The 23,921-nt window shown below is 43.1% G+C and overlaps 1 protein-coding gene across 1 annotated transcript; it reads right to left on the bottom strand.

The window, feature by feature from the left end:
• Nucleotides 1–849: 849 nt before the first annotated feature.
• LOC139282925 (mitogen-activated protein kinase kinase kinase 12-like) lies at nucleotides 850–14,318 on the bottom strand. The gene is made up of 13 exons (XM_070902837.1): nucleotides 13,826–14,318; nucleotides 10,878–11,061; nucleotides 10,320–10,511; nucleotides 9,358–9,516; nucleotides 7,125–7,283; nucleotides 6,724–6,832; nucleotides 4,971–5,080; nucleotides 4,671–4,787; nucleotides 3,796–3,933; nucleotides 2,462–3,161; nucleotides 1,633–1,700; nucleotides 1,131–1,431; nucleotides 850–936 (listed from the first exon to the last, which is right to left on the bottom strand). Exons 1-13 carry the CDS (start codon nucleotides 14,316–14,318, stop codon nucleotides 850–852), a joined length of 2,817 nt encoding a protein of 938 aa, XP_070758938.1.
• Nucleotides 14,319–23,921: the final 9,603 nt, after the last annotated feature.

Raw genomic sequence — 23,921 nt, 5'->3', positions numbered from 1 at the left:
AAATTATACAATCTCACATTTTAAAAATTTGTTCATTTTACAACATCACATATTTACATTGATATTAAAACGCAGGAGTAGAAAATGGAAACATAATCTGTGACACAAAATATAAATGAAAAATGTAAACATTGTTTTTTTTTTAAGAATATCAATGAACTCCCTGTAACATAACAATAAATTAGTCAGTGCATAACGTTGAGGAATGAGAGGAAATGCAAATATGACACAATGATCACGAGGAAATCAGTAACATTTCATAAATTAAGTGCAAGCAGCAACATCAGTGGCTGTCCCAGTGATGTTGACAATAGAAACATTAAAATATAATAGATGCCCTGATAGGATTTTTATAATGGTGTTCTCATATGACATGATGTGAAATAATATGACACATTTTCCTGACGGAGATAAAAATACAAACTGACATGGAAGATGACAAGAGACGTGAATAGACAGTTGAGTAGATGTCCTCTTTGACGGAGGCCTCTGTCAGTGAGGTGTCATTTTAAGTGTTTGCCAGCTACTACGGAGGGAACAGAGGGGGCAGCTGCTCTGTCGGCTCGACAAGTGGCCCATTTCAGTTTCACATCACTGTGATGCATTCGTCTCAAAAGGAATAGGATTTTCTGTTTGTTCGTTTTTTCCGGTATATCAGGTTTTTTGGGAACACTCACCAATGATTTGTTATGTGTTCCTGCTTGTGATGAAGGAGACAGGCCTTTGTTTCCTGCCTCTCTGCAATGTCCCTGATCATGACTCTGTGTATTTTCAAGGTCTGTAAGAGTGACAGAGACCGGATCACGGGCCGGATCTGCAGGCGTTTGAGTGGGTTGAGGCGTCAGATTTTCACCAGTTGGTTGGAGGTTGGGTGGGCTCTGCGCTGCCTGAATGGTCCAGCTCTGCACTGTCACAGTCCGAGTCATCATACAGGCCCTGGTTCAGAGGAAAAACATGAATTAATCAGAGTTAGAACAGCAACAGAATCTTTAATGTTGATCACAAAAGGAGATTCTGACCTAGCACCTGCATCTTAGTATCTGTCAGCGTTTACGGTTTGAGTATCTGTTAGCTGTGATGCCTCTAGTCTATATCATCTTTTCTCCTTTCATTCACTCTCTGCAGCCTACCTCATAGTTATGGTCATTACTAGCGAGCTGGGTCTTGACTTGTCGAAGAATAGCTTCCTTCTCTGACAGTCCATCAGAGCACAGCTGGGTTGGGTCAGATGGGTCGGCGGGAATCTCCGAGCCCTGAGACAGCAGGTCGTCGCTCTTGTCGTCCAGACGCTCGTCGGTGTTGGTGCTGACCACGTCTGGCGTGCCGCTGTGGGAGTGGTCAGTGGTGTTTCCCTCCTCACCGTCTGACACCGACAAGTTCTCTGAGCTGAAGGTGGACAGGGACTGGCACTTGGTCATGCTCACAGGACGCCTGAGTGAGAATAGGAAAGAGTGCATATACAGTATATTGATAAACTATCTTTTAATAATTACTTCATTTACAAGTACTTCACAGTAGAGAGAAATGATGGGTGAAAAAAGGAGTTGAAAGATGTGTTTGTGTTTTGAGTGGATGCACAGATGGAATTGTGAATACGGTAGGTCTTCAATAATCATATTTAAAGACACTTACCGTCTCCTTGGCAACTCCACTTCACTGTCCACTTCTCCTTCCTCTTCCTCTGACGACACTCCACGTCTCTGCGGAGGAAATTTACAGTATGCATGAAACCCCAGCGTTTCCCTGCTTCACTGCACACTAACTGCCCTCATTCCTGCCAAGAGTCCTGAGCCGTCTGGTAAGATATGACTGATGACAGCCTGGGTACATGCTGTACTCTTTCAGAAAGCCAAAGTGACTGAGGTTTCGGGATCACTGAGTCATCAATGTCTTTTGCTACTTATGCATATTTGTCTCTCATATCTAACTTGTGAAACCTACAAATACTCCCCAGCTAACACATATTGAAACACCCAGTTGAAGCTGCGACTGCCACTACTGACAAATCCACTATGCACAGGTGGCAGTAATTAAATACTAATTAAGTGGCCTATTAATTAACCACTTAAATCTTTCCACCGCGCTCTGGGGTTTTCGGGTGTTATCTTTATTTGTAACATGGCATCTATAAAAATGAGGGGGATTGTACTTAATGGAGTGATGGCGATTATATTTAGCAGATTAGAGACCAAAAGATCATCACAGCGTGGCAGCATTATTCTCTTGTTCGACACCTCTACAGATGTTGGTTTGTACAGAGGGTTGAGTCAAGACAGAGACAGTGATAAAGACATGAAAATGTTTTGCCCACTGTGTGTTTCTTAACTGGCAACAAATGAAATCAAAAGGGTTTGATTTCCCCAAAGCCTCTCACTGCTAATTAATCTTTGCTCCCTTATAAGGCAGAATTAAAATGATTTTGGGCCACAGTGAGACAATTCTTTGTCTTAGAGAGTCTCACCTGACTGCGTGTGACTGCTGCCCTGTAGAGCAGTGCTGCAGGTGTGAGGCGTTGACTTCTGGGCGAGCGCGTGATCACCGGCCCGTCCTCCTTCTCCTCACCCTCGTGGGAAACACGGGGGTTCCCGAGCACAGACGCCCTCCCCGCCGCCGCTCCCCTGCCGCACGGCGAGTCGGGGCTGCTGGAGAACGGGATAGAAGCCGCATCCTCGCTGGGCGTGTCACTGCGTGGAGGTGTTTCTGCCAGGTCATCAGTCCCCACACCCACATCTGGCCCTTCAGTCCTTCTACTCTCCCCCAGCCCGGCTGAGGCACTCTGGCTGCCCGCTCTGTCCAGCCCCGGCCTGACCTGCCCCTTCCTCCGGCCTTCAGCCTCCAAGGTGGTTGAAATGAGATCCGGGCTCGAGGAGTACATCTTCTTGAGCAGCAGATCATGCTGCAGGCCCCTGAGGGCCGCGCTGGGGTCTAGATGCTGCTTGCTGCTGGGAACAGATGTGGTGGCATTGACCATTGCTAATGAAGAGGAGAGAGTGGCTTTCAGTTGAGCCAAGTCCCCACTGCTGCCTTTACCAGCCTTCCTGTAGCGGGGTTTTCCTCGGCGTGAGCGGCCGGGGGAGGTAGAGCCCTTGTTGGGGATTGTGACCTGGGTCATGGAAGAGTCCAGTTTGGGGAGGATGACCTCTGACTTTAGTAAGTCTGGCCTGGAAAGGACAGGGACAGAATTAATTAAAAATAGGGGGGAAAGAATACTTTGAAATGCATTAATTGCTAGATGCTAGTTTATCTCCTGCACTCTATATCTTTGTTGTCAACATATTCCCTAAAAAGATCAAAACCAACAATGTGTTAGTCCATCTTTCAAAACTTTTCCAACTCCACTGTCTGAGGCACTCAGCCCCAAGCCCATTAGTTCCTACTGAAGATGTACATTCAGTTTTAAAAAAGGCTAAATATTTTTGTAAAACAGATGGGCAATGTAGTTTTTAGCAAACATTACTCACACAGGAGTATATAGCGTACTCCTTGGGGAATATCTTAGGCTGCAAATTCGGTGTGATAATGAATATTTATATAGGAGTATATAGGATTGGTTCAGCATGCAGTGTCCACATTCATGGTAATAAATGAACATGTCACAGTTCAACAGTGTGGCTCATTGATGTGGTTTCTGGACAACGATAGAGGTCTATATGGCACAATGGATATTGGATATATGGATCAATTTCGTGCTGGTTTTGGTCTCTTCGTGGGATTTGTTGACAATAAGAAAACATAGAATATCACCAGACTCCACATATAAATGTTGTAGACATAGATAACTCCTCGCTGCCTCACCTCTTGCTGTATGAGGGCAGTTTCTGAGGTACGTTGCGTTTCTTCATGAGTTTCTCCATCGAGTTGGAGGAGGCTGACTGTCTGGAACTGTGGTGCTTGAAGCAGCCCGGGTACTTCTTGTCCAGTGAGTGCTCCCTCCTGATGTTTAAACACAAAGCCAATACCAGTTTAATGGATGTCAATGGATACTCAGCATGGCATAAGAGAGCACTTTGTTACATGCAATGGCCCTGTGTGACTGGATGTAATGGCCATTCACTTCACATTACGGATGACCTTTTCTGTGGTCTTTCATTACAAAAACTCTGCTAAACTTAACAATGACGATGGATAAAGCTATTAGAACAAAGTATCTAAATAATTACAACCCCTGTTTTCCTATTGTCACAGTGCGATAAACGTTGCACCAACTAGAAAATGACTATAGTTTACTGCCCTATATCTACTTGATAACCATTACCGTATAATGTTACTTTGGCTGAACTTGAAAAAGGCTTTTCACTCACAACCCCCACGCAACCTGACAGAACTTGAGCAGTTTCGCAGACAAGAATTGGGAAAATGTCCAGATGTGAAAAGCTGATAGCCACACAGTCTCAAGGCTGTAGTTGCTGCCAAAGGAGCATCTACTAAACACTGACTAGGAGGCGGTGAATACTGAGAACAAGTATTTTGTATTTTCCGTTTTTAAATAATTTAGATCACTTAGTGGAGACCTGTTTTTCCTTTGACATTAAAGGGTCTTTTTCTGTTGATCAATGTCCAAAAAGACAGATTTGATTCAATGTTATAAATAAATAAACATGAAAACTTCCAAGGGGGTGAATGCTTTTTTTTTTTTTATAGGTATTGTAAATCAATGGCAGTTTTCATACTTGAGCAGTTCTTTCTCTTTGATCTCCAGCTGCAGCATGATGGCGTTGAGCTCCATGTAGAGATTGTTGGCTCTCTCCAGTTTCCTCTCGTAGTGCTCCCGGATGTCCAGCGCATGTCTGTGTGGAGAATGACATTAATACACAGGCACACATATTTATCTACCATTACCATAATAGTATGGTATCTAATAGACAGCTTATCCTTATGTCTTTGTTATTGGTGGTGGAGCTATTTTCTATACATTTTTATTTCAAGGTGTTCGACCTCTTTGTCTGTCCACGTTACAATGTTTTGCTAACCTGAGCTCTTCTCTGCGTCGTTTGATCAGCTCCTCGTCCAGCCTGTGAAGACACGTCCCCTCAGACTTGATCTTCTCAAAGTGGTGCCTCACCTCGTCTCTCCACTCCGCCTGGCAGGACCCATAAAACACAAATCTTTACACAAATGGTATCTTCTCATGTTACTACTACCACCACTCCTACTCCGATCAATTCTTCTGCTGTCACTGCTTGTAGTACCTCCAGCCTTGGAAAATGCTGCTTCCTGTGTTTCCATTGGGATAATGAAGTCTGACTCGACTTCATTTGAGTAATAATATTATCAGTAATAAATAATATTAATATTGAGATTAAACTTCATTGTACCTTGATCTAGTATAAAAGCCCTTAATCTGCAGAGCGACTGAGGTTCATGTGCATCATTGAAACAAAACCCATTAAGCTGTGAGATAATAATCAATAGGCAGAGAGAGAAACTGAACATGAACTGACATGACATGAGCACAAAAAAAAAATGCAGCACGGGCATTTTCTTGTACACAGTGGAGCGTGACAGCTGTTATCTGATACCTGTCATATCAAAGGACAAAGGAAGTCAGATATATGAGTGTGTGCACGTACATGCATGTGCATGAAGTACCGTGTGTGTGTGTGTGTGTGTGTGTGTGTGTGTGTGTGTGTGTGTATATTTCTGTCTGTGCTCCTCTTATTAAGCTAATGGACTCTGTGCGCACTCTTCTATGTCTCCAGTCCCCTCTTCCTCTTCTCTCTTTGCTCTCTGCTCCCTGCCATTAAACCAATCAATACACTCCAGCAGCAAATACTTCTTTCTAATGTCACAAGAAAAATCCATTATGGGGCAGAGAGGGGAGAAACTGGGGAGGGTTGCAGGGGGGAGGGGAGGGGAACAGGGAGAAATAAAGGATCAAGGATAAGTGGAACGAGTGAAAGAGGTTTGTCTTTTGCATGAGGTATAAATGGAGGAGGAGGCAGTGGGTTGCTGCAAAAAGAAAATTAAATCTTATTCATTTTGTGTGTTTGTGTGCACGAGTGTGTCTCGTGATTATACACACTTGAGTTATAAATGGATCTGTGGTTCTGCACGGCTGAGTAAACACATATCTTCCACACAATTATACTTCTTCTTCTAAGTCTCCTGTCCTTCATCTGTTTGGGTTTGCGGTAGTATAACATATTTGTCATGGGCCCCCATCCCCCACCCTGCCACAGACAGACACACACCGACCTTCTCCATCACGCTTTGATATGATGGAGGTCGCAAAAGAAAAGGTTCTCTCTTTGACCACAAATCAGCACTCGCATGTGACAAGGAACAAAGACCAAGGAACCAACAATAATATGTTGTGATTGAAAGGACAGATATTATTAGTGGGCTCCCAAGAGGCCTGGGGCCCCCGGTACAGCTGCACACTCGGCACTGCCTATAGTTACTGCAGCAGACTGGAAACAAATGGCAGTGGGTTGACAGCAACATGACTATTAGAGACACTGGCTGCTGTTGACAGGAGGTTCCCTATTAAGTGACATACAGAGCTCATGCGTACCTAATCTGATATCTATTTATTTGGCAAGTGAGACTGTGACTTGAGGAATGACGGTTCTCAATTATATTTTCCCTTAATTACACAGAAACAGTATCTGAACAAAATTGTGAATTAATTGCTGTTTAAAATTTAACTCAATCAAAATGTACCCGTCATTTAGATACAAAAAGTAGCTGTTATGACTGTTGACAGAGATAAATGAAGCTTACCTGAGACTGAAAGTAAGTTTCTTGAGGAGTCGACAGGATATCTGCTGAGGCGATGTCCAGGTGCAGGAGAATCTGTCGGAAGGAAGGCCTGTTTCTTGGCTTGCAGTTCCTGTGAACAATTCAAACAAGTGTTTTGTCAGAAATGCAAGGGACATGGAAGAAAATGACCTTTCCTCCCGAGGAAGTTCTAGTTCCCTCTTTGTAAAACATATTTGAATGATTTTCTTCTTTTTCCTTCCCCGGGACGACTTTCACTCTCTCAGCCATCTTAAAGCTTCTAAGGTCATTATGTTCTCTTAGTGCTGATGTCTCAACTTTCTTTTTCCATATTATTCGCCTTCCCTCCATCTCTCTCTGCCTCCATCCTCTCCGCGCCCTCCTCCCCTACCCGCTTCGCTCACCAGGATTGCCTCAGGAGCAGCTTGAAGCTGTCTGGACAGCTGTCAGGTACAGGCAGCTGTAGACTGTTGTTGCCCACTCCCCAGATGATGGCGGACGAGTCCACGTCCTTGTAGGGCACCTCTCCTGTCAGCATCTCCCATAGCACGACACCGAATGACCTGCAGAGAGATGTGGCATATTTACTTTCACACGCTGATAAAGATGTGAAGTGAACTGATGAAAGGAAGCATGACTGAAATGTCACACTTTTAACTTTGCAGAGATAAATCTTGAGATTTATATCACTACAACTGTTATATCCAATGGACACTTTATCACTGTAAAAAGCCTTTGATGCTAATGCCTTGTGGGCAGTCTTTGGTAGCTTAAACTGAGTATTATCAAGGTTTGATCAGTTTGATACTATGAAAAGTTTTGTCACTGCAGTTTTCTATCAGTGGAATCATGTTAATGAATGCTTAACAGTATATTTCTGATTCCCAGTAATTGCTTCTATGTGCATATATGGTTGTTTGACTAATATTCCTGGTGTCAGGTCAATATATATAAAAATACAGTGAATGTTTTGCCAAAACATGATGCTTTATTTCACAACAGTTCTGTGCTTCATTGATGAGCTCCAGCTCTACCTCTGTTCGGTGGCAGGGGAGCAAGAGAGAAGGCCCATGGGGAAGGTAACTAAGGAAAGTCTGTTGTTGGTGAGTCTCTGGGTTGCCATGGTGACCATGTACAGTTTCCAAGGTGCCAATAGCATCACACGAAGCATTTAGGGGGTGTGTGATGTGTCACAGTTTGACTCTCAGTCCCTTCCTGCAGCCACTCTCTCTATCTGTCCCTCCCTGTCTCCAGCTCCTGCTCATGTCTCCCAGGCCGTGTACTTTCTTCCTACTCCCCAGATCTGACCTCCTCGAGCCGTCCACCAGATGCCACTCAGGCTTTTCCACCGGACTTCCTCATTCCCCTGCTCACCTGTTCTCGCTTCCCTCATCAGCCACTCACTACATATACCGGTACACATCCTTAGTTGGTTCATCCTAGTTGCCATGTGCCGAGTTGCCTTGTTCCTGTTTTGCCTTATGGTATTTTTGTCACCCTGAATCTACCTGCTGGTGACCTGTTAGCCCACCTGCCGGTCTTCCTGTACCTGCCAGTGAGCCTTGTTCTTTAATAAATCTCTGAAGTCATCCTGCTGTGTGTGGTCTGCATTTGTTCTACCCCCTGTTCCCACTCTCCTGCACACATCGTAACATGATGTTCTGTTTACATTTGTATTTTCAGAGTCTCCCCATCTCCTTGTTTATGATTCATGATATAAATGCACACGAAACCTGATGTATTTTCTTACCACTAGGTTAAATATTAGCTCTTAATTGGATGATAAATTACAACTATGTTATTGACTAATTTCTATACAGTATAACATCATTCAGTAATATAATGAATGACCCATTTGTCAATTCAGTGTGACTTATCTTAAAGTATTATAATTTTCATCTGAAGACAGAGAAATGAAAAATAAAAAACACAGTTTCTTTTGTTAAATGTTAAATTCTACCTATAGTCATTTCAAACAGAAAGGAACATGAGTTGTACCAGCTGTCAAAAGCATGTCAGCACAAAACAAAACTGAATACATGCAAGATAATTCTTCACCGCAACCTCTCCTTCTCTGACTCACTCTTTTTGTGGTATGGACTATAACCCAATTTACATACATTTAAACAAAACTGTATAGTAGACACCCGTGCTTTGCTTTCTTTCCACATCAAAAGCTTTTTAATCCTACTTTCACTTCTCTGCTAATGCACTGCTGGCTCTGGGCCAAACCATCCGCAGGCTGGGAAGGTTATTCCAGCCTCTCCTGAGCACTGCAGCATCTGGCAAATCAATTATTAAATTATCCAGCGTTCCTTTCAGGACGGAGAGGAAGAGTGATGGAGGGATGTAGGATGAGAGAGAGAGAGGAGGGGAGGGGTGTACTGGGGGAGATCAGGGCTTAACACAGGGCAACCCATCAGATATGGCAGAGGCCCTATAGAGTTTCATGTAATGAGATATTGTACATAATACTGAATAGATTTTTCAGGAAATATGATGCTGCGCTCTGTACTGTAGTAGTCTGTCACTAATGAGATTCTATGTTGATTCAATGACAGATAAGACAAACCATAAGGGGAAATGGCAACGGTTCACCAATGCAAAAAGACAGCGTAAAAGGGTTATGACACCTACCAAATATCCACCTTCTCCGAGACGGGTTCATTGCGTATGACCTCAGGAGCCATCCAGGCCACCGTCCCGGCAAAGGACATCTTGGTGCTCTTGTCACTGAGCTCTTTGGACGTGCCGAAATCAGAAATCTTCACTGAGTCATCGTAGGTGATCAGTATGCTGGAATGAAGCATTGAACACCAAGTTTATATTTACATGTTTGAGTTCATCTGTGTGCAAAATGTTTAATTAAATCAGCTGTTTACTAAACGTATACTAATTCCAACCAATCGTTGGGCCAGTCAGTAACATGACAAGTCACCACTCCATGTTTTGTCAAAAGCTGACCAGTGGTGTGGCAGTCAGGGCCTTTTAAGAGTTAAGAGACATTTGCATATTAATCATAGCATCTAAATTTGTCCAATTTGTCCTGCTTTGTAATGCAGTGGTTCCCAACATGTGGGTCAGGACCCCCACTGCAGGTCACAAGATAAATCTGAGGGTTTGCAAGATGTATAGTCTTTGCTTTTTCCCTGTAAATTCCTGGATAATTTAAAAAGTATCCAAATGAGCTGATCACAACTGGTAGACACATACACCCTGTGATGTGGGACTGCAAATTGCTTTGTTTTTTGGGGGTCAAAACTCTCTTAAACCCCAGATGCTTTTGATATTATTTGGATTCTAACAAATTACATGCATCCAACATGTGGTTTACTTTCACAGTGGACTTTGAGTGACAGATGTTTGAATATATTCCCACCATTACCATCCCTTCAAAATACATTTGTAATGTATGCATCATTCATCATGAAGCATGAAACTGTACAACTCCTGTCACAGATAGAGACAGCTTCCTGACTCTGAACTATCTAAGTTGAACCTAAGCTTCAGTTGTAACTATTTAAGGACCCGTTCGCTCTGATATTATCATTTGCACTTGTATTCACACAGTTCATTTTCACCAGGTCTACAAAACTCACTTGGGTGACTTAAGATCTCTGTGGATGATCTTGTGGAGGTGAAGATAGTTCATGCCCCCAGCAATGCCCATGGCCCAGTCCATGAGCAGGGACGGATGGATCTGCCTGCCTGCTCTCAGCACCTCATACAGCTGTCCCTGGGCACAGTACTCCATGATGATGCAGTAACATGGAGCCTGGGTACAAATACCTCTGAGAGTGTAGAGAAGAATGTATGGTATGTTAAAACAGAACATATTAGAGTTGTTACAATTCAAGTAATGAATGGTAAATTAGAAACTGCCAGTTTATAGGCATTTTACGTATTTATTTTTGTATTTGTGTTGAGAAAATGTTACAACCCTTTGGGCTTATGAAATATTTTTACAACTTATTAAAACATAATAAAGAAAACGCTTAAAAGCCCAATTGTTAAATTGCATTTTCTAGTTCCTGAAAACCTGAAATATATATACACCCATAAAGCTTTCACTTAAGAAAGAGAAAAATCAATCATATACTGTATAAACATGCAATATTCTGAATTTGCGATCTAATAAGCCAAGTGATTCTACTAACTTGAAAGTGATGATGTTGGGGTGTTTGAGCTTGCGCAGGTGTTTGATGTCGGTCTCTTTGATATTCCGCACTTTCTTCACAGCTACTTCCTGTCCGTGCAGTTTGCCCAGAAAGACGGCGCCCTGCGCTCCGCTGCCCACCCACTGCAGGTCAGATATCTCCTCGAATGGGACCTCCCACGCCTCTGAGGTTGGGGAAAAGGATGGAGACAAAGTAATTGGTGAGTTTATCGTTGTAGTAACATGTCAATTATGGATATAGAACAGAGTGATATAGAGTGGTGATTGTCATTTTTGTTATTTCCATCAACTTGGATGAGGAAACTAAGCTGCAAACGTATATTCTTAAGTGCAGCTGGTGTTTCTCAACATAACTAAACACCACACAGTTATTAAGGACCACACCTTTAATGATTAATAGAAATGTCATTTGTGTTTTTGATGTTGGGATGGTTCATTTTGTTTTATTACAATTATGTCACCCCTTGTCTAGTTACAAAATTGACATTTTGGGAAATATGTTTTTTTTTTCTTCTTACATCTGCCCATTCAAAATGAAGCCATAGCTAGCAGCTGGTAAGCTTAGCTTAGCATAAAGACTGGAAACAGAGGGAAACATCTAGCCTGGCTCTGCCCAAAGGTAACAAAATCCACCTACCAGCACCTCCAAAGCTCACTAAATGACATGTTTTATCTTGTTAATCTGTACAAAAGTGTGTAAGTGACACATTGTGGTTTTATGGTGTCATTTCTACATATTGGTTTTCGTACAGATTAAACAAACCACAAATAACATGTAAATTAGTGAGCTAGAGGTGCTGGTAGGCAGATTTTATTATCGTTGAACAGAGCCAAGCTAGCTGTTTCAGCAGCTGTTCCCAGCTTCCAGTCTTTGTGCTAAGCTAAGCTAACTGGCTGCTAGCGGTAGCTTCATATGTATTTCATGTATACCGTACAGACATGAGAGTGGTATCGATCTTCTCCTCTAACTCTCAGCAAGAAAGTGAATAAGCTTATTTCACAAAAACTATCCTTTAATATGTCAACATGTTTATATGTTATGCTAATGAAATGAAAATAAAACATGCTCATTTCATGTTTAGTTGTTATACACATTCAAAACCTTCATCTAAAGCCGAATCAAGATAGAAAAAAAAGTCTGTTTGTAAAACTAAAGCTAGTAACAGGGAGCATACAGCACCACGACAGGTTATGCTGTTTTGCCATAATAGGTTAGACCTGTAACAGTAAGCCCTGGCTCTTACAGTTAACCCAGAGGCCAAGCTGATATCTTGTTCTGTCGTTGAACCTCACCTTAACCTAAGACTCAGGGTGTGCAGGCAGACAGACAGGGAGCTCTAATCTCCTGTGGGTAATTCTCCCTCAGCCTCCTAAATCCTGCTTAGTGCCATTGTGGGGCTGACGCGAAACAGGGGTCCAACGCTCAGGAGAGGGTTGGAAGAGGGAGGGGATTTGAGAGCCTAATGTGGATGTGTGGTGAGTAGGAAGGCGGAGGGGTAGTGACGGTAGTGGTGGTGGTGGTAGCTCTGAGTGTGTAAAGAAAAAAGAAGGGAGGGGGATTCCCCACGGGTTGGCAGGTGTCCATGTGGTCAAAGACAGACTGTTAATATAGAGAAAATATACAGCCTGCTCTGCTGCTGTTCTTAACACGAGAAAGGACGATTCGGACACATTTATCATATTAATAAGGATGATATGAATGATTAATGCTCTCCAGTGATAGATTGAGGGCTCGGTCTCTAATGAGCGCCTCAAATGTCCCACAGTAAAGACATAAGGCCACATCTGATACACCAGAATCTCCCCGGGTCTGCTTTGTTTGATCTGAAAAATTGAGGACATTTAGAGCATCACCAGGCACCCCACAGTCCTTCACAATCAATAAAGGACAGATAATTTTCCTGCTTGCTATTGTGCTACATTGTGCCTTTCAATCAAAGCTTAAGAATGGAGCATTGTGATATGGCAGGCAGGCATTCAGTTGCAATACCCCTATTTATTTCACTTTTATAATATCCGTTTTGCTCTCGTCAGTGTGTGTGACTCCCTGTGATGCTGCACAGAGGAGGGGAGCAGCGAGGTGCAGATGGGCTGGGAGTGATAACAGCACAGGATGACAAGAAGGGGAAAGGAGACAATGAGAGATGGAAGGAGGAGGGGAGATGTGGAAGTCAAACGGGTGATAAAATATCAGAAGGCTATAAAGACAAGGATACATATAAATCTGCCACCTTCAAGCCTGTTGTGTGATGCTGTATTTATTTTATCAAGTTTGTTTTTGGCATCTTGTCTGACTTTATGTGTTCATGTCAGTGCTAGATATTAAGTGTTTCTATTTGTGGATGTGTTTATGTGTGCATGCAGTCATACTTGGGCGCATGCTCACGTGTGTGCGTGTGTGGGTGTGTGTCAGGTTTGCGTTAATAGAGATGAGAGGCACAGGGTCAGAGCGTGGCCATACATAATTCATGAAGCAGATTTGGCAGAGGAGTCCCGGGGGAGCTCTGCGCTATTGTAGTGGCTGCAGACATAAACAACACAGCGTCACAGGGAGCTAGTTTCATTGGGGGGGTGGTAGTGGGAGGAAGGTGGGGTGGGCACAAGCAGGCAAGAGGATGGGGGAAAACATCAGGGGAAAATAAGCCCTTTGCAGCTTTGATGGAGTCTCTCTCTCTGGCTGCAGCTCTTTCACGTCAAGCAAAGTGTTTGTTTACAACATGGCCTTTGTGGCAGTAATTTTTCTACCGACTGTTTAATGTAATTAAACTGGGGGATAAGTTCACTTATTTAGCATATCAAAGCTTCCAACTGGAATTAAATGGGAGCTAGTGGTTGCTTTTATTGGAAAACTAAAAGCAACCATTGATGCCAGTGTGTGTAGATGTGTTTATGTGTCTCCGCTGAAATGGATTTGACAGCTAAACTCACCGTCCAGGTTGTGTTTATGCTCCGTGGAGTAAGCTTTGCCAATCATAGTCCAGACAGGCCGCAGACACCCAAACAACCCCTCCAGAAACCCTCCTCCCCCTCCGGTAGACTGGCACTGTAGCCTGGCGTCATCCGCCTGGCTCCTGACCGCACTGCCGTCCAGCTCCTGCCCCTCTCCCTCCGTCCTTCCGGGACTCCCATCATGTTCGTGGAGCTTCAGGACACTGTTGGCAAAGTGCTCCTGTTGTTCCTCGCCTGGAGTCTGGCTGTGCCCAGCAGTCTGCCCCTCTCCTCCTCCACCCCCGGGCTCGACAGCACCTCCGGTGTCTATGGAGAGGACATTGCGAAGGACGCACTGGGTCGGGGTCAGGTCCATTTCTGGGGTGCAGGGTGTTTCAGCATCGAGGCGGCGAAAGGATGGAGGATCAGAGAGGGGCGTGTTGAAGCCGGAGAGAGAAGGAGAGGGGGCACGAGGTTCATGAATAAGCGCCATCAGGGCCTGTGGTCATCAGAACAACAAGAGAACTGGGAGCCTTGACAAGACCAAACATAGAGAGTGAGGAAGAGAGAAAAAGAGGATGGAAATTGTTATAAATCAAATCAAAGTTAAAATCATTATCTTACTCTCTGGGAGCCATGAAGGCTGATTTAGCTGAATATTGAGTCTGTAGGAGAGACTCTGGAGGATGATTATTTAGGCCTCCTATAAGTCCCTTTAGCTATAGTAAGTTATCGTAAGTGGCAGAAGAACTCAGTGGAGTGACTGTTCTGTACCCCCAAAAAGCCCAGGTCTGAGCCACGCAGCTCTGAACTATCCGCAAATGCAGGCAGACAGGAAGGCACATCTCCCTTGAGCTACGATCAATATCAAAGAAATGCACAGTCATAGTTTCTATGCTCCTCTGGTTCAAGTCAATTTTTTTGTTTTGTTGTATCACCCAGGAAGTGCTTTGCAGCTTTCTATAAAGAAGGACTGTGCAGGAGCCAGTGGTGAAGGGTAAGATTTCAGAGTGTACACACAACAGATTGAGTGAAAAACATGCAGTTTTAGTAAGATGTTCATCATCAGCACAGAAGAGAAATATCACAAAACAATGATCATAATTCAAAACATTGTTTAATCGTTTTTAACATTTCTCACAGCTCAGAGGTAACAATGTATTTATTGCTGCACCACTGGTGCAAATTGTAAAATGAAATCTAGGTGAAGATGAGAGTGCAGTGGTTGTCACTCTACATGTGCCTGGTGATCAGGGCAATGACATTAACTTATGAGTCATGATGTCTGATCTCTGAAGATATCAAATCAATACTAGAATGTGAAACATGATTCAGGGTGTGTGGATAAAGGACAAAAAAGCAGCGTGTCTGGACCATAAATACGAGAAAGCCTCAGCTCAGCACTACCTTTGATGAAGTGCGCAGTAAATAATATGAGACCCCCCCCCCCACACACACACACACACACACACACACACACTTAGGCTAACTTGACAACCTTATATCCTTATATACAACCTTAGCATCACTGTACCTCACTTCAGTAAATTCCTTACATCTTCTGAATATTACTGAGTATTGCATTGCTTTTGGTGTAGCATGTTCATGATCAACAAAACCAATGTTCTGTAGGCAGAATGGTGCCACAGCTGGTTATTTACTACTGGAGCAAACATCACCAGTATATTAAAATGGATGAGATCAAATGATGGCTGTATAATAACGAGAGAACTCTGCAAGCCTCTTCAAAGCTTGTCATTCCTCCAAGGACGACAGCATATACACGCTCAGTGGAGAATGAAAATGCATTATTTCTTGTCGGAGCCTTATTGAAGCGATCCACTCCTCCTCTGCCGTCTCTGACAGGCAAGACTGAGAGGTGAGAGGTTTCACTGGCTTTGCAAAATAATGATACAAATCAAAAATCCTTAACAGTACTAGCATCATCGTGTTGTTGTACAGCATATAAAACAAAACCAACATGTGTTGTCTTTCCAGGTTATCACTGTGAGGGGCATTTCGGGTATCTTCCATTTGCTGTCCTGCTCAGTTTGAAGGTCAATTTGAGAATTACTCAGCCTAAATGTATTTACATGCTATTAAGACTATTATATCGACCATCCTGCCGCGACAATTACTCTCACTAAAAGTAATGTGCCTGGCATCTGATGTGGGAGGCCCAATGTGCCGTGTGATTAATATCTTTATCTGTATATAACCATCTATAATTCATAAAATGGGAAGGAAGAAATCATATAAATAGTCCAAAAACAAGACAGACACAGCCTGGAGGATTCATTAACCAAACCACAACCATGAAGCTGAAGTGTAGGGGGAAAAAAAATCATCCTCATTATAATTTTCTGCAGAGAGAAACCAAACCACTGAGACACATCTGGTGTCTGAAAGCTGGAATAATCACACATCATTCACATCCGACTGATCCTGTCTGCTAATAGTCCTGCACAGGCTCTCACTTTATTTATTTGGAGGTATCAGCTGCGGGAGCTGCGGGAGCTGCAGGAGGAAGGCTACGGTCTGTTACAGGCCAGTGCATTGTGGATAGCATCGGAGGGGTTTCTTGTGCGCATCATCGCTTCTCCTCGCACCTCCTGCGGGTTAAGATCCCCCAGGTGCGTCCGCGCAGCATCACTGACAACACTGAAGTTACTATCAAACACACTACTGTAGTTCATATTTGAATAATAAAAGGACCGGATGCGTTATTTAGGGATCAGCTCAGCTAAAGACCAGCTGCCTTCTCCTCGCTGCTTATGACGCCGTCTGAACGCTGCCAATGTGAAACAAACGTACCTCAGTGCCGACAGCTGAAGTCCATCGCTGGTGCAAACGCTTATTCCACTTTAAGATCGATTCTAATAACAACCACCTAGTAATTCTCCCTTTCTGGGTTTGTCGGTACAATCAGCATCCACGCTTCTTCCTCCTCCTCCTCCTTTCTGCATCCAGTGAGGTCTCTCCGCCCTGGATGACTGGGAGTCTGCGTTTTCTCCTGCGTTTATCCCAGTGAGCAGTAAACACAGCTATACGCTCCCTCGGTTCGCTTGTTTTCCTGCTCCTGCGCCTCCTCCTCTTTTTTCCCTTCTCCTCTTGAGGACGCGATCTGCGCACACTCAGGAATTTATACGGCTATCTCACCTATAGTAAACACGACCGAGGAGGGGAGAGAGAGGAGAGGAGGGGAGGGATGAGGAGGGGAGAGGCAAGTGTTGGTGTGTCCTCCTATCAGAGAAGAAATGCGCTGTGACGAGCGCAGTCCGGTGAGACACGGGACAACCGCAGGTAAACGGGTTTATGTGTGAGGCTACTCTTAGGCAGGGGGGGGGTCAGCCGGTATGTGAGGTGATCAAAATGATGTCATGCCCAAAGCATGCAGCATTTGACTGGACAGCACCATGTAAATCCCTTCAAACCCTATTAATGCCCTCTGTATCGAGTGTAATTGGTGCATAATCTGTGAGCAGTCTGCCACAGAGGGGACACGAAGGAAGGACGGCAGGTCGTTTTTTATTATTACCAACTCCAATCTCTACTGACCCATTTCTCTAGGAGAGGGAGAGTGGGACAGCGCAGGAACCTAAATGGGACTTTCCCCAGGCGCGATTTGTTTCCCTCAGCGACTTCAATTAACCTGAATGAAACGAAACATCACACTCATTCAAACAACTGTCATCTTTCAACACAAATCTCGTTTTGTGTTTGAAAATAATACATGCAATATACACCAGATCCTCATTTTCAAGGGTTCCTGTTTTAATGTAGTTGGTGTTATTTCCCAGGCCGGGCATTCTTGCCATCATACATGAATGAATTAAGTTTTTGTTATTATTGTGTCATGTGTAAAACTCATGCCCACATGGACTTACAAGACAAAACTAGCCCACAAAAAATGCCCACAACAAAATCATAAATAAATCACTAACACAAACTGTACTGTATAACACTAGAGAAGTTTTGTTGAGCCTCATGTGTACAATACAAAAGAAAATCTCACAGGCATTCAAGTCAGGGAAATCCTGCGTGATGAGTGGACGTCAGTGTAACTCTGCAGGCCAAGTGGGAGATCATGAAATCACTGTAAACACTGGAGAATCTTCCAGGAGTCAAACTATTTGGCTGACACAGAGGAAAGATGTGAGTTTGCGGAACAGCTGGGCATCCCATGTCTGAGCTGTGTATTTACTGACAGTGTAAATAGTTGTAGCTGCATGACCCTTTTTGAGGGCTAAATCCAAATCCAGCCCTTATCTCCCAGACTAAGCTTGCTTAAACCCTAACGATGACCTCATCGCGCCGCTTGTAGACAGCGGGGAAACCCTAACTAGTGCACAGATCGACCATGCGAGACTGAGAAACCTGCACGAATACACAAGTATCCAAAGCCTCCCCCTCTTCGTCTCTCTGCAGAGCTTCATGAGATCATTGCACTGGCAGAGTTTGATACTTCCAGTGAAAATACAGTTAGGAAAAATGTATTGCTTTTGTTTTCATTTATTCATCTTTTGAGTCACTCTGCCTTCTGTTTCCACTTGAAGCCTCGCCAAATGAAAATAAGATTTGCAGAGTACTTTGTACTGTGTTTCTCTCAGTGGTGGAGTGATACAGTAGCACCATAACAAGAGGTTTTTTATGACTCTATATTTTCAGACCCACTGAGGAGAAACAGAGAGCAACATCAAAATAATAAAAAACCTGTTTTATGCAAGTAATTAAATGTTTAACTACGCATTCTAACAACCATTAGGGGAAGTGGTGGAGAATTGTTGCATCTCTAAAATTATTTTTGACTATGCTTATGTTTTAATTTTACAATCTAATGGACCATTATCTTCAAGTTCCCAAATGAATATTCAAGGATCCCAAAAATGTGGTTTATGAATGTTTAATGTTGGTTTTAATATCACATGAAATAGAGATAGTGGGCAAAAACCAGCTGCTTTAATCATTCTTGCAATTTTATGCCGTCCATATCTATAATTCCTCTCCCTACTCTGTCTTAAGGCGTTCTGAATGAAGCAGTACTTCCTCTGTTCTATTTCTATCTTTTTCTTAAAACTTTCTTCATAATTTATTTATTGGTGCTTGTCGTTGCAGGACGGCTCCTCGTCAGGGATGTTCAGTCCTCTGAGGGTCTGAGCTGCTGCCTCTGATGTCCACCAACACAGCTTCTGCTTCTGTTATTGTTACTCCAGCAGACACAAGCGCAGAATGAACGCCGCAGGGTATCACTCCTCATCAGATAAAAACTTCTACAAAAAATCTACAAAGCGACAGCTTTTTAAAAAAAAAAAAATGCAGTGGGACTCCCATTGATTTTTAAAGATTACACCGTGGATTCAGAATGAGCTACGCACATCCTCCTGTCATGTCACATACCCACTGCATACATGCAAAGATCATCTTGTAATTTAAGAAAATATGTTAACAAAATGTGCACAATTAGAACGGTAAAGCTTTAATCTATCTGACTAGTAAAGGAATGACTGTGCAAGACCCTGTGGTATCCACCACAGGCTGATGTAAAATGCTGCATTGTTTGGCAACATGCCTCATAATCTGTAGGAGGGAATTAACAGAGGCCTGCAGTGAAGGAGAGGAATGGCATGTGTGTGTATAAATGCCATTGACTATGAGTGTACAGTGTGAAAGGCCTGGTGCCAAGTGGTCACAGATTGTCCCAGTCCGGTTAAGGGGGAAGGGGGTAGAGGTGTGTGTGTGTGTGTGTGTGTGTGTGCGTGTGTGTGTGTGTGTGTGTGTGTGTGTGTGTGTGTTTGGGTGTAGGGAATGAGGGGGAGGGCAGCTTCTGGCTCTTTGGAGAGCCTATTTATGGATCCTCATCGAGAGCCCCTTGTGTTAGTCATTGTCACTTTCACTCACACACTGCTGAATAGGTGGACTATCATCACATCCACTCAACTCTGTTCCTAAAGGGAACGTGAACAAAAGAAGAAAAGATAATTGGCTCTCTGCTTCAACATCATATTAACTGCAAACCAACAGTAAAGCAGCGACATTCTTTTCGATTTCCACTGAAAGAAGACAGGTGAGTGTGTGACTATATTTGTGTGTACTTCTGTGTGTCTGAGTCAACACACACGATGGAGTCCCTTCCTGTCTGTCGAGGGAAGCTGATATTGGACAGTATTGCCATCAGTCAAGTTGCCACTGTGCGTTTCATCCATTTTGCCCACTGATGGGATTCATTAAGATTGGCGCCAACCAGTATTGGTGGGTGGGGTAAAGGGGGTTGGTGGGTGGGGGATTCTCCATTTCAACAAGATGACCTCACCTCCAGTCTGCAGCTCAGGAAGGAGAGTTTTCATTCATAGAGTTCATCCATTCACAGACGTATGTGCTCACGCACGTGCACACACACACATACACGACCAACATATCTCCCAAAGGGACGCTGAGGAAACAGTTGCGCCAATGAGGCAATATTCAGGTGAGATCACTGCCGGACGCTTTGGTTCCTCTTTCCATTTAGAAACTCTATAAAGGATGAGTGTTTGACCTTGCCTACATTACAGCACCACATACTCAGGAGCGGAGAGAAGACGTCATGATAGAAAACTGACCGAAAACGAATTTTTTCGTAACAATTTTCGAATTTCTCCAAATTTGCCTAAAGTTACATTAACTGACATATTATTATCTTTTAAGTTGACATGTTGAACGTGTTAGCAAACAGTTACCTAATTCCACATTCAGCACACATGGTACAATATTAGCATTCGTTTGGAGGTGTGTTTCTGGTCACCTGATTAATCAGCTCCACCAACTCCTGAGGGAAATATCTGGCTCTTTTAGCTAAAACAGTAAATTTGCGGGCCAGAAAATCCAAACAATGAGCTGAAAGGGGGAGTTGGGTGATTGAGTTGTGGGTTTATCACTACTAGAAAAACCCTTTCACACACGTAGTCATGTGATCCATTATAAATATGACAATATTGACTGTAGCTGCTTTAAACTTTATAGACCACTCTCTTGTTGACAGGAAGTGTCCCAGACAACTTAAGAACCATATTGACTCATTCTGGTGTGTTCTAAAATATGCAAATCCAACATTTAGATCAAGCACTGCTTTGATCTTCCTAGGAGATTATAGATGCGTCTGATTTCCCTTTGAAACCTCAGAGAGGCGAGAAGCCAGCCAGGCAGCCTGCTGTGGAGAGCCTCTGGCAGCGGTCCGGTCAGGAGAGGGTTAATGACAATAAAGGGGAGGTTGGAGAAGCCTTCCTGAAAGTCACGTGGTTTGTGCCGGGAAGGAGGGGGTAGGGGGGGCAAAGGAGAGGAGGGAGGGTGGTGGGGACGAGCGGGGGGAGGAGTCTGGGGCGTGTTGCCGTAGAAACAGAATCCTCAGTTGGCCGGTGTGAAGTCAGAAGCGTAATATTAGGCGGTGACTGCAGTTAGATGCTGCTGGTGGTGTGAGGTGGGTGGGGAAGAGAGGAGGTGGGGTGGGTGACTCACACTGGAGGACGCACTCTGCATTCTAATGGATGGACACACATGAGGACGCACTCCCTCACTCACAGTCCTCTCTCTACACCTTCATCGGCTACATCACCTCAAACCTTCAATCCACTGTCCCTTTTCTTGTGTTAGAATCTCCCATTTCTCTCCACTACATCGGCTACTATGCAGCATTGGCTCAAAATTATCCTGCACCACTCTGCTTCTGAACATATAATTAATTCATTATGTCAATGGAAGATCCATTAGTGTATGTCCTGGTGGCTTCACTCACATGCGCTGATAAAGGGCATCTATTAGAGGGAACCAAATGCTTAGACAGGCTAGTAAACTACAGCCATGTAATTGGTGACGGTATAATTGCATAGCAAACGTAGCAATTAAAGCGATAATATGTGTAAACCATGCTCAAGATTATCATTGGATTAACTACACTTCCCAAATGCCCCTGAGTGTAGAGGCTCACCAGCTGTTACAGGGGAAGTGTTAATAATTATGCGGACGATTTTTAGGGCTGTTGTTTCGAGGGTCTTTTCTTTTGGCTGCAGGGGAGTCAGTTTGTATCTCATTAGATCTGTCGTGGGGAAATAGTTCATGTTAATGAACTTTTTCTTTCAGGGTGCGGAACAAGGGAGACAACACTTCCTCAAAGGCACAAATGTGAACACTAACAAACAAAAAATATTAGGTTTGTGAAGCCTCCGGGTTGACAAAGGCAAAGTTATTACAACAGCCAACACACTTGAGAATGAGACAACCACAATGTGTAAAATCACTAATTATGTTAATGGCTTCTCTTAATTTGTAAAATACATACATCTAGTATTTCCTCTAATACTGTGATAGAGCATGTAGCTCCAATGAAAGTGTATCTGTGATAAATGATGAAGTAACAGAGGCTGAAATAAGTTCATCTTATGGTTATGAATTATTCATGTCATAATGAACAACAACTTTCCTAATGTAACACAATTAGAGGTGCCTGTGTGATGAACATAACAAATGTGATTTTGTATATGTATATGATGAATATGATGTACTGGAGTTCGGACCACAGGAAGAAGGAAGTTGGTGCCACTGGCATCATGTAATGGGGATCCTTTTAAATAAATAAATAAATAACAAATAATGATGATAATAATAATATCAACTGATCAACCTTTAATAACAACAAATAACACTCTAATTTGTGTAATCATTAACATAATCAACATCCAGTGATGAGAAATGAATGCACTACTTGAGCAATGAGAAGCTTTGAAAATTACTTGAATATATGATTTTTTAGATTGTGTATACAAATGTTTCCTCACAAAACCATTATTGTCATATTTCCAGTTTACTATTTGCAATCCACAGCCAAGACAACAAACGTTCTGCCGTTCAAAGCATCCACTGCAGTGTTATAACCCAGGGGGATGTGACGTACACTTGCCCTATAGCAAATAATTGACTTTTTGATTGAACGCTGCCTTGCCTTTCCTTTTAAGGAAAGCTGGGGAAGGTTCATTTCCCATCATTGCTGCGTGTAAAACTGGAAGCAGTGGGGAGAATCACAGGCGGAGTGACGTTTTCTCGGTCACCACCCACAACTGTATCTCATGGTTCGGGGCGAGCCAATGGGGGGGGGGGGGCTGTCTGATACAGTGCTGGCTGGTCAGCGATGTAAGAGGCTGGCTGATGAATTTTATCTTCAAGGCTTGTTTATTTCAGTTTGCCTGTGACCATGACTCACTCGATTTTTGGGAAAAAGGGTCAGCTACGGTACCCCCGCCCAGGCAAAACCAAAGAAACCAGATATCTCCTGATTCTTTTTTTTTCTCTTTCATTGTCTGTCAATTTAAACCAGTGCTTGTCATTTGGGGGGGGGGGGGGGGGCTTGTGACCCCTCAAAATGACTGAATAAGTAAATAAAAAAGCTACTATCTACTTGTGATTCTCAAAGAAAAGTATTATTTAAACCATCCATCTCTGTTTAAATTAAATGTGTCATTACAGTCACATAAATTAAGTTATTAGTAAATTAGGTGCCTTCTTGAAGACTGTTATATCTTTGTTTGAGTGATTTATGTTGTACTTCATTCCTGCTGGGTGTCATTGTTCTGTTATGATTTTATTGTATATTTTATTTGTACTCAATACATCACAATCATGGTCTTAAGTTAGTGTTTTTGTTTTCTTGTGACCCCTCGTGTTAATCTGTTATTTATCTTGAACTCTATATCTGTCTCTGACTGTTCTTCTTCTGTTCTATTAGGCAGCTATAGATGTCCAGCAACGTTCTGTCAACACATAACTTGTTAGAGATGAGATGATCTTTTCCTCATTTGCCTAATTTATTCAGAATAATAAGTGGCATTGTTTCCAAAATTTGTATTCTGGAGGAATACCAGTCACCAATTATACAGAGTTATGCTAATTACCCACTTGACTGGATCACATATTACCTTTATTAAGAGTCATTAATTCAGCTGAAGTAAAGAGGCCAATTATCATTTGTTACAAAACTGTGATGGAAGTGATGGCACATTTAGAACGTGAGGATATGAATGACAAGTGAAGAAGACTATTGTTGCCTCAAAAACAAGTTGCCAACATAAAG

This window comes from Enoplosus armatus, chromosome 3 (genome assembly GCF_043641665.1).
Source record: "Enoplosus armatus isolate fEnoArm2 chromosome 3, fEnoArm2.hap1, whole genome shotgun sequence".
NCBI lineage: Eukaryota > Metazoa > Chordata > Actinopteri > Centrarchiformes > Enoplosidae > Enoplosus > Enoplosus armatus.
The sequence above is the reverse complement of the archived record's forward strand: the minus strand, read 5'-3'. Positions and strand labels throughout refer to the sequence as shown.

Coding starts and splice junctions, on each gene's coding strand:
- LOC139282925 (XM_070902837.1), bottom strand. CDS start 14,318: ATGGCGCTTATTCATGAACCTCGTGCCCCCTCTCCTTCTCTCTCCGGC. Junction 1,432..1,632: donor GTGGAGTTGCCAAGGAGACG/GTAAGTGTCTTT, acceptor ATTCTCACTCAG/GCGTCCTGTGAGCATGACCA. Junction 937..1,130: donor GTAATGACCATAACTATGAG/GTAGGCTGCAGA, acceptor CCTCTGAACCAG/GGCCTGTATGATGACTCGGA.